The 12028-nt window shown below is 37.5% G+C and overlaps 1 protein-coding gene across 1 annotated transcript; it reads right to left on the bottom strand.

Annotated features, from left to right (window-relative positions):
* Window positions 1-4604: 4604 nt before the first annotated feature.
* LOC119666385 lies at window positions 4605-5114 on the bottom strand. Its single transcript, XM_038075665.1, has one exon. It carries the CDS (start codon window positions 5112-5114, stop codon window positions 4605-4607), a length of 510 nt encoding a protein of 169 aa, XP_037931593.1.
* Window positions 5115-12028: the final 6914 nt, after the last annotated feature.

The following is a 12028-nucleotide window of genomic DNA, read 5'->3' on the forward strand; positions in this document are numbered from 1 at the left end:
TAGTGATGACTTTTGTGACAAAATACGGCAATATGTGGAGGAGTGCGAATTTTTGCAAGGATTCCAAACAATTTTTGATTGTTATAATGGATTTAGCGGCTGGCCTCTAAATATTTGAATGACGAATATATCTAAAAATATACTCGTACTTTTAGAAAACTCAAGTAAGTTATGATAATTTAAAATAATTCAAAAGCTTTTTATTTTAAATAATTTAGATGAACCTATGTCTGATTCCATACGGGTTGCGCCTATGTTTATTCAAATCAGCACCCAAGATCGCGTTTATCGTCGGGCCAAATGGGTAGCAGCAGGATTTGCAATGTCGTCTCAAATGCAACAACAACAACAAAAGGTTAACCAGCGGAAAGGATAGTATAACCAGGAACAACGGAGTGTTCCATTGAGTTAGGGAATACAGTGGACACATTGCATCGTGAAGCTTAGCAAATGAAAACTGCAAAACTACATCGTTTCAAAATGTTGGAGTTGATAGAGTGGAAGAGGATGAGTATGTTGATGCTTTAGAAAGTTTACTGCTGTTCAAGGATAATTATTTTGATAACCTCGTGTTGTAGCTGCACATACAAGGTCAGACGAAAAATATTTTACTAGAAATCTTATATTTCTTAAAAGTATATATATAATTATATATTATCTAGTTATCCAAGCTAAATTAATAGTTGTTCACACAAGCAAAACATTTCATTTTAATATAGTCATTTACTACATAATGCCTTAAATTATCTGAGCTTAGTAAATTTTAAAGCCAGGTTATGGATATTAATGACCCAGAGTTAATTTATGAAGCTACTAGTTTCATTCGTAAAGAATGGATTTTCTGCTATTTTTTAATTAATTTCTTTTAATAGGAGAGTGAAAAGTGAAAATTTTCTGTATTTAAAACGTCCTATTTATTTATAATACTTAACATATATTTAATTAATCTTCATATCTCGGGAGAAGAGCTTGATAACATATAATTTTAATATTTATAGAATACAATAAGTATTTTTCTTCAAATTATTGTTGCAATGAAGTTATAACATTAATAGATAACATACGTATGATTGATGTGATGTCTAGTGAGTAAATAATATAATTATTGTAGCAATTGCCGGGGGTTTGTGATAAAATTGATTAATTGATCAATTGATGTTAGTTATATATAAAATGTGTTCCCATTAACTGTTTATTATATATATAATAAAATTTATTTTTTATTGAGTGGGGGTCTTTATAATTTGCGACTAAATAGTAACATATATGTTGTTCTTTCGTCCACCTTACTAACTGGAGACCGTACGATTTCAAACGAAACTACGGTATTGACGGTTTCTGCCCAAAATTTCATATTCATATCTGTCGCATGAATCATCGAGCGTCTTAGCTCCGTTCTATCTTTCGTTTTACATACCCAGTCTGCTGAGGAGTCAGTCTATACTGTCCAATAATGCTCTACATTAATTTGAATACAAATTTGCATTAGTTCTTTATTTTCACATTTAAGGTCATTGAATATTATATTAAGGGTAAAAGTATAACAATTCTATTCCTTTTTGTTTTTACTTTTAATTTAAGTGAGCTTGGCTCCCACGTCATATATTTGGGATATTTAATATTTGTTTTGAGCTGAGAAATAAAGTCTCGTACTTAAAACAATTTTAAATCATTTAACACCTATTCTTATATTCCATAAATATTTTTGTGTTGAAAGTGAAAGTTGCTATTATCATGATTACTTTCAACATTTAAATAGTACTAAGTTTTATCTTTAACGTATTCATGAAAATGATTTATATTTTAGCTAGGGTCTATTAACCTTGCTAATAAATAAAACTCTCAAAATTTATGATGTTAATAATCTTTTAATCAAACTTTTTACACGAGAGAAAAATGGAAACGTTTTCCACAATCTCAAACTGAAACTTTAAAATATTTAAAATTGAATTTTCCTTTTTAAATTCAATAAAAGCATAGCCTACTGGGTCGCCACAGTACCCCCCTCCTAGCGACGGAGTTCGGGCGACGACGCGCTACACATGAAGAGAAGTTACTCGCGGTAGTCACACAACTTCGCTGGGAAATGCACTGCTCGGCCAGAACGCGAAACCTTTGAAGAAACGGCCGACGGTTTAAGAACCTTCTTCTCGGATGCTTGTTTCCGCTCATGATTGACTACAGGAAGTGGCGAAAACTGCTTGCCGGTAAGTTCATCGTTAGTCAAATAAGCTGGTTTTAATCTGTCTAACGCGACGGTGCACCTGCTCCCTCTTCTGTTAATTACGAAATATTTTTCATCTCGTTGAAGAACTTGAAACGGACCTTCATACGGCTGTTCCAATGGAGCTCTCACCCGATCGACACGCACGAACACAAACTTGCTGGTTAGGAGGTCATTCGGAACATAGACTGGGTGATGCCCGTGTCTGCTGCCGTTGATTGTCTTCAGTTGAGCCAATGCATTACGAAGTGATGAAACGAAATCGGTTTCACCTGGCTTTTGGCATTTCTGTGACAACAGCTGTCCTGGAACAGCTGTCAGTGGAGAATTGGCTTATGAATTCCAACTGCCTAACGCGCCGTGGAGAAGTCTTCTCGCTATTCTGCTTGAACGCAAACGTGAGTGGTTTATGATCAGTCAGAATGATGAAATCGCGCCCCTCGAGTGCGTACTTGAAGTGCTGGATAGCTTGAACGATGGCAGTAAGCTCTCTGTCATACGCGCTGTATTTTAATTGCGCCGTATTCAACGCCTTCGAATAAAATGCCAAAGGTTGCGACTTGCCTTCTACAATCTGCTGCAAAACAGCACCGACTGCTGTATCGGACGCATCAGTGATCAACGTTAGCTGAGCATCCGACGCCATGAAGTTGAGAATTGTAGCATTAGCTAAATCTACCTTGCAAGTCTCGAATGCGGAAATGTCTTCTGGCTTCCAGACAATCTTGCTATTGTCGTTTTTTCGGTTCCCAGGAGTGAGATTGAAGAGACAACGCTGACTGCTGACGGCATTGCGTAGAAACGGTCGATAAAAGTTAATCATCCCCAAAAAGCGCCGTAACTCCTTCACCGTTGTTGGAAGTGGAAAATCACGTATTGCTGCTACTTTGCTTTCGGGAGGCTTGAAACCGTGTGCGCTGATGGAATGGCCTAAGAATTCGATCTCACTACACCCGAATTCACACTTGGCAAAATTCACTGTCAAACCAGCTTGACGAAGACGCTCAAAAACGGTTCGCAGATGAACTCGATGTTCTGCGACGTCTTTTGAAGCAATCAATATGTCATCGATGTAAGCGAAAACGAAATCTAAACCAGCCAAGGTTGCATTAATAAACCGTTGAAATGTCTGGGCTGCGTTACGTAAACCAAATGTCATGCAACGGAACTCGAATAACCCAAAAGGAGTAGTAATCGCTGTTTTCGGTATATCGCATTCTGCCATTGGAATCTGGTGATATGCCTTCTGTAAATCAACCTTAGAAAATAAGTTCTTTCCATGAAGGATGGTTGTTACATCGTGCAGGAAAGGGATCGGGTACCGGTCCGGCTTCGTTTTCGCATTCAACATACGATAGTCACCACATGGTCGCCACGAGCCATCACTCTTCTTAACCATATGCAATGGGCTCGCCCAAGGACTCTTTGACGGCTGACAAATGCCTTTTCGCAACAAAAATTCAAACTCCTTCTTTGCTTCCTCCAATTTTGTTCCAGACAAACGTCGTGGACGGGCAAAAACTGGAGCACCAGTGGTCTCGATGAAATGTTCAACTTGCGTGTCGCACGTGCGGGAGTTATCACGCAATGTGGCTAGATCACGGTATTCATTCAGCAAAGAACTGTAGTCACCTGCAATAGAGTTGGCTCGGATGCCGTTCACCTGCCCAACTGCTGCCGCGCCTTTCGCTGCTACAAACGTCTTGCTGTCTACTAGCTGCTTCCGTTTCATGTCAACCAGTAAATCATAATGCCTCAAGAAATCTGCGCCGACTATGGGAAAATTTACATCCGCCACCACAAACGTCCATGGGAAATCGCGCCTTAAACCAAGGGATAACGACAAACGTTTGGTGCCGTATGCGCGTATCGGCGTGCCATTAGCAGCAAATAAGCTGGGTAAAGATAAAGCAACTGACTTACCTCGTTTGGTAGTATTTTTTGGGTAGTACAGACAGATCCGCTCCGGTGTCAATAAGAAAAGCGGTTGACGTCGCCGGATCTTGTACTGTCAGTCGAGCTATAATTGCGTTGCTCTCCAATCGGCTCGACGTCGATTGCGGCATGCTTAGTTTTTTGACTTTGAATTAGATGTAAACGTGCATGGCTGACGGCATCTGCGTGCTTGCTCTCCAAACCTACTGTGAAACCAGCACCAACCAGAGTGGTTTGAGGACTGCGATAGCGTTCGACTCTTTCTGCGTGAGGATTGTCGCATTCTCGACGGCTGGCGTCCAACAAAATCCAATCTGCTCAATCGCTGCTCAATCTGATCCAAACGCTGGCACAACCTGGCTGTCTCGTTCGAATCGTTACTTACACGAGATGACACTGCAGCTAATTGATGGTAATCGCCCGCTTCACAAATCCTATCAGCCAGTTAAGCCAATTCTACCAGGTCAACATTTGATGTCTGCAAAATGGCACGTACCTGCGGAGGCAGACGCTGGAGCCAAAGTGACTTCAGGAATTCGCTACTGACTTTATCCTTCGCTAGCGCTGTCAGCTCATTTAATAACTGCGATGGTCGACGATCTCCTAATTCGACCTCAGAAAGGAGCCTCTGAATCTTGCGTTGTTCACTTTCACCAAACCGCTCTAAAATCTGGTTCTTAAAATTACTGTATTTACCAGTTGCCGGAGGATGTAAAACGGCATCGGCTACATCAGCAACAACGCTGGACTCGATCGCTGCAACGACAATGTTGAATTTCGTAGCGTCATTAGTTATATCGGCGACTGCAAACTGCGCCTCAATTTGCGCGAACCAAATTTCTGGTCTTTCGTGCCAAAATGGCGGTACCTTGACGGACACACGATTCAGATTACCTTCCCGTAATTCGTTCTCTCGTTGCACCGCTGCGGCTTCGTTGCTCGTTGGCAAAGACATGCTGTTTGAAAGTGTTGCTCGCAATAATATATTTCAATTAATTTTGAAAAACGTAACCGTTCATTCAGATCACGTCGGGGTCACCAATTTAGCTAGGGTCTATTAACCTTGCTAATAAATAAAACTCTCAAAATTTATGATGTTAATAATCTTTTAATCAAACTTTTTACACGAGAGAAAAATGGAAACGTTTTCCACAATCTCAAACTGAAACTTTAAAATATTTAAAATTGAATTTTCCTTTTTAAATTCAATAAAAGCATAGCCTACTGGGTCGCCACAATATCAACATATCAAATGATTTAATTAGAACATTAAAATACTCACTCACTATCAGGTACATAATTTATACTTTTGTTATGGAAGCCTTCAAATTTATGTTTCCTTTACATTTTCCTTTGATTTTAACATTATGCTATTCTGATAGTGTGATACATTATAATAATCTATGATTAAATTATTGGTAATTATACATATTATTAAAATGAACATTATATTGAACACAAAGGGAAATGTGATTATACACTGAGTTGCGTATTTTGTGAAGACTATCGTAATAGTATATTTATCTTTCCTTTCCGACTCACTTAATGAGTGTATTTCTGCGAATTTATCGTAAGATTGTCCATCTTGGCCAGAATTTAATCAATTTAATATGAGACCCCATTTTAAATTACTTTCTTTTTTCATAACTGAACAAATACATTGTGTGTAAGAGAGAAGCACACAAATTGACGGAGATATACTACATTCCTGGCAGAGGGGGTCTTGAGGGCTCATGCATCATCACTTCTTTGTTGATGACGTCACCTGCAAAAAACCTTCATGTAAATATCGAACTAGGGAAAGACTACGTCAGTATATGTTATGCAAGTCAAATAAAAAAAACTTTCGTTTTAGTATAATAAATAAATATGTTTATTAAATTTTAAGTTTCTTAAATCTGCCTTAACATTTTTAGCCTATGCTAATAAAAGCATTACAATTTTATAATTTACATTTACATATATTTTTGTAAAAATCACAAAATTTTTTCCCGAGGTACGGGTCTTACTACTTCATGACAGGAGGTTCATAAAAAAATTTTCAGCCAAATCGGGGGTGATGAGGTTGACGAAAAGAATACAAATTGAAAGTTGATAAGTTCGCTTTGGTTCAATAAAAAGAAGGTGTTAAGAGCATTTGAGACAAAAATTCGTCAGAATATTCGTGTATATTCCTTTAAGCGTTGGGAATTTGATGGAAAGGTGAACTTTATGAACTACACTACGATATTAACATATTTAAGCACATAAAAATTCTGCGTGTTCGTCTGTTGCGTGCTTAGATCACGTCGGGGTCACCAATATATAGCGTGGTTTCTGTACTTGAATGGAATTAAAAGCACAGAGACTATATTTAAATGTGAAAGTTATTTATTGTGAAACTAGAAACTTCTTCTGGGAAAATAATTTTCTTTATGGAAAATAATTTTCTTACTAAAACTTTCCAAATTTTGCATTCTCAATATATTTGGATTGTAATCCAGGTTACTGTAATTACTGAGAATATCGACGGCTACACTAAGATACTTCATATTTTTTTTTTATTTATTTTCCATAGTAAGTATACATTGATCTAGTTTATTGAAGACATTAAGTATATTTTAAAATTCAATTAAGTTAAGGAAAAGTTTATCGACTATCTGTTCAACAACAGAAATTTATATTAGTTGGGGAGTAGATATAAATAAAAGCTATTAAATTTATAAATATTGATAATAAAATTAATTTAATTAAGATCAAAGTCCACTGGGCGTGTTTTTTTAAGTCTGTGACTTCTTGTGAGCTCAACTATAGGGAGTAAGCTAATATTGGAGTTTTTATGTACAGTGATTGCTGAGTGATATTTTCTACTTCTAGTTTTGATTTCTTCGTTGATTGTTGGATTTTATTATTTAAACTAAATTTAGATTTTTTATTCAGTAGCCAATACAATTGTCTTTGTTTTTCTTTAATTTGTAACTGCTTTTTCACAATATGATTTTTCCATGTTAGTTTAGAGTCAAAATGTACACCCAGATATTTTGCTGATTCGATTACTGGAATGGGTTTGTTGTTAAGGGTGATAGCTATTGACTAAAATTTTGTTTTAGTTGTAAATATTACTTGTGAAGTTTTGTTTTCGATGATTTTTATTTCCCAATTGTTAAACCATTTTTAGTCGTATTAATTGTTTGTTGCATTTTGGAAGTTGGAAGCAGTACTGTGTAATCTGCGAACGTTGCTAGCATTGGGTTTTTACTGGTTGGTTCAGGTATATCTAAAGTATAGAGAAGGTACAGTAGGCGGCCCAATACGGTTCCTTGGGGGAAACCTGCTTGGAGTTTTCTGATTGTAGAATACTCGTTTTTGTATTTAACACAGAAGCATCGTTCAGTAACATAACTTTAAATGAGTTCGTAAAAGTTATGGGGTAACATTTTTTTTAATTTGTGTAAAAGTCCTTTGTGCCATACTTTATCAAAGGCTTTTTCAACACCGAGAAATACACCAACACAAAAGCCATCTTCGTCTAAGTTTATTAGGATTTTGTTCACCACTCTATGGATTTGCTGTATTGTTGAATGATTGCGCCGAAATCCAACTGGTGGTTTGCTATGGCTTGAATTACTTTTAGTATTGGTTCCAGTCTATCGTATATAATTTTTTCAAAAACTTTAGAAAGTTTAGGCAATAAGCTAATGCGTTTATAAGAAGTCGGTTGAGTAGCGACTTTCCACACTAGGAAAATATTTCAACCTTATTGCAGCATTAAAAATATTTTTAATAAATTCAATAGCATTTGTTGTTAGCTCCTTAAGAATTTTAGTTGTAACTAAATCAGAACCTGGCGCTTTTCCATTGGTTTTATTGTGTTTGATTATTTTATTAATTCCACAATAGTTACAAGTCGTATCGTGTTGTTGATATGTGATGTAAAATGGTTTTCTGCTATTGGTAGTAGCTGTTTTTTTTACTAGTTGTGTTAGTAAAAACTTTTTCAATGTTTTTGGCCAGAAGATTAGCTTTATCACTATCTCATATGGGCAAGATGTTCCATTTTCTTTTCTTAGTGGAGGTTGATGCATGACTTTATGTGTTGGCTTTCTCGTAGCTTTCCATAACGAATAGTTGGTTTCCGATGTAGGTGTTAGTTGAACAAGATAGGTTGTTATTGCATTATTTGCAGATTCCTTTAAACTTTTTTATAGGGTTTTTGAAGCTTTGTTAAGGATCGTTTTCTCTTGACTTGACCTAGTTGCCATTTTTTAAGGAGTTTTTGCTTCTTTTTAAGGAGCTTATGAATAAGTGGCGTCATATTACTCCTCTTCTGGCTACAAACCTCTGAAGATGTCGATAGTTCCACTGATTTTATAATGACATCGTTAAGATGTACGATTGCGCTATTTATATCGTACCAAATCAATATTTTCACGATATGAATCTTAGTCGGTTTTTCTATTGTAAAGGGTTTGGCTTATGGTATCAGAACTCTGAACTGAGCTCTAAAAGCGATTTTATAGTTATATTTATCAATGTGTTTGGTTATACAGAAATCAATAAGATCTGGTAATTTATTTGGATCAGTATGCCAGTATGATGGGCTACAAGTACTTATGCGTCGTGTCGTGCGCCTTGGCCAGAAAGGTGTTTGACGCAGTACGCGTTGGTGGAAATCGCAGTAAAGGATGTTCACATATTTGGTGGAAAGACCAGGTGACCAATGGTATAAAGGCACTCGGTACTACCAACCGGTGATATCAAGCTACTAATTGAGCTGCCTCACAAAGGCTAGCGGTCGCAGTCAAAGACGGGCGACGACTGTTGTTGATATGCAGATGTCTGAGTTGTCGATTTATACCTTAACTCTATTATATCTGTGGACAGTTTTAAGTCACACTAAGAATAACTGAATACGGGGCTTTATAATATGATCAATCTGATGTCTTTGTATCTGCCTGTGTTTATCAGATTTGTCTGTATTTTTAGGTTGCTGAGTGTTGGATTATTGTGATTGTCAATTATATTGAACAGTTTCAGTGCACGATCTTTAATATATTTTTCGACTGAATCGACTCTCAGATCTCTGTGGATATCCGCTCCTCTTACGTACCATGGGGCGTTAACAAGTTTTCTTAAGGCGATATTTTGCCCTCTTTAAAGAATTTTTAATGTTGAGTTTGGCGCTTGGCAATACACAATACTACCATAGAGTAGTCCTGGCTTAATAATCTGTTTGAATATGTAAATTTATTCTTTATGTTGAGCTTTTTGCTGCTGATGAGCGGGTGGAGGGAGTGCAATATTCGTGCAGAAATGTGCTTTCCAGGAGTACTTGTTGTCAAAGGTTATGCCTAGGTATTTGAGAGTATCGGCCCATTCTATTTCTTGTTCTTCTACCTTTACTTTTCTGGGTGCTTGGCGGCGCTTCCTGGTAATGAAAATTGCCCGAGTCTTTTCAGCGTTCAATTTTATTTTCCATTTTTAAAATACTGAACAAGCACGTCAATGTTCCCCGTAGGTGATATTGCAGGCTAATTTGTCTGAGTACACAATACAAGTCTCGGTAGCATAGAGCGATAGCATAGATGGCTCAAGTTTCGGTATGTCTGCAGTGAACAGGCTATAGAGCAGTGGAGATAACGGAGACCCCTGTGGCACTCCAGCCTGTATCGATTTTATTGAAGAGGTTGAATTGTTCATTTTGACTTGGAACGAACTTTCGTTTTAGAAACTGCCTATGAGTTTGATGATAGGTGGTGGAATGTTCTGAGCAGCCATCTTCACAATTAGGCCCGAGTGCCAGACTTTGTCGAAGCCTTAGCGACATCAAAAGAAATGAGACCAGTCGACATCCTTTTTCTAAGTGCAGATTGTATATGTTGTGCTATTTTGGCCAATTGTAATTCCGTTGAGTGGTTGTCTCTGAAACCAAATTGCTCATCTATTCCTGATGACATGTCCATATATCTGGCAGTTATGGCATTGTGATGGTCCACTTTGCGGACGTTGTGCTTCAATGGTAACTTTTAGGTGGCAGATTGTTATGTCATAAATGCGTTTTTCTTCTTTGGGGACTCTTATTTTGACTAGATTAAAGTTGAATTGGTTTTCAAAAAGTAGCATTCGTAAATATGAAAGCCTTGCATTTCAAGATTGTTGTGTATGAATTTTATACACTAGCAACATTATTTATGAAGTTTGACAGTTGTCATTTTAACTAAGTAAATGCTGCATCTGCCTCTCCCGTCCAGCAAAATTCTTTTGTTTTCAACATGTCGCGTAATGGTCGCGCCTTTGTAGCCAAATCCGGAATGAACGCGCCATAGTATGTTGTTTCCCCTAAGAAAAGTTGAAGCTCTTCAACCGTTGATGGTTTGGGCGCATTCAATATTGCTTCGAAATGTTTCTGGGATTTATGCACGCCATGTGCATCAATTCGATTATCAAGAAACTCCACAGATGTTGTGGCGAATACACACTTCGACTTATTCAGACGCAGCCCACTTAACTTAATACGGCTTAGAATGGTTTCTAACGCTTGTAACAATTCATCAAAATTTTTAGCATATACTAAAATATCGTCGAAAAAATTTAACACATTCGTCATACCATGTAGTACTGTCTCCATTCTCTTCTGCCATATCGCTGGTATATTTGCTGCTTCATAAACTGCACGTGTTGGACGTACTAACCCATGCCTGATTGTGTTTAGAGTTAATACATGTGCAAATTCTTCGTCAATTGTAAGATGGGTGTATGCATCTTTTACATCAAGATGACAAAAAATTGTTGCATTTTTCATTTTATTAAATAAATCTTCCGCTTTCGGAATTGGATGTTCATCAATTATCATTTGCGGGTTAACTGTAGGTTTGTAATTGCCTGTAATGCTAATACCACCGTTTTTCTTTGCAACAATATGCGTAGTCGAAGCCCATTCCGAAGAATCTTTCGATCAATTTCTTTGCCGTAAGCATCTTTTAATGCCATTGGAACTTCGCGTGGTCGTGCGAACACTGGAGTAGCTCCCTTTTTAAGATGCACTTTAGCAGGTGGACCACTAAGCTTCCCAGCCGTTTCACGAAATACGTTCTTAAACCTCTCAATCAGTTGTTGGAGCCGCTCTCGCTGGTTTGTAGACAATTCTCGCTCAAAAGAGTTTATTGAATTAATATGGTTGGACGAAGAAAAAAATTCAGAAAAGTTAATCTCTCTCGCAAATTGTGGTATCCATTCCCTGCCGCAAAGTGTATCACAATCTCCTTCCACGACATACAGACTTAACCGTCGTACTATTTTACCCATTGACGCGGATACTACAATCCGTCCTACGCAATTAACCTTATGACCCGTGTAGCTTGTGAATCGCCTATCATTTTTAAGCAACTTAAAATTCGGTCTTATCGATCGAAGAGTTCTGTAACTAATTACCGCGCATGGAGCGCCGGTGTCTAATTCCATTTGAATTTCCTTTCCATCAATTTTAACAGGAACCATCATTCTTCCTACCGCCGCCTTGAGGGCATTAATACTAAGTATTTGTTGAACTGGTTCGGGATCATCCTCTGCTATTTGATCTAATTTCGTTCTGTATACTTTAGCAATATGACCGACTTTCCCACACGCAAAGCATTTAGACTTACTGAACTTGCACTCACTTCTGAGATGCTGACCACCACATCCATAACAATTCGCTGTTTTCTCTTTTGTCATCCGCATCGCTTTTTCATGATTCTCACTAAAATTACGTTTTTTATTTTTATTTTTTATTGGGGCGCAACCTAGCTTATATGTTGGTTCACTTGGTTGCCCTAACTCTGTACCCTTGACGCCTGTTGTTGTTTTTTGCGCTCGCTCGATTGTATGCGCAATGTCATATGCTTCAGTGAA

The sequence above is a fragment of the Teleopsis dalmanni genome, chromosome 1 (genome assembly GCF_002237135.1).
Source record: "Teleopsis dalmanni isolate 2A chromosome 1, ASM223713v2, whole genome shotgun sequence".
In the NCBI taxonomy this organism is placed as follows: Eukaryota; Metazoa; Arthropoda; class Insecta; order Diptera; family Diopsidae; genus Teleopsis; species Teleopsis dalmanni.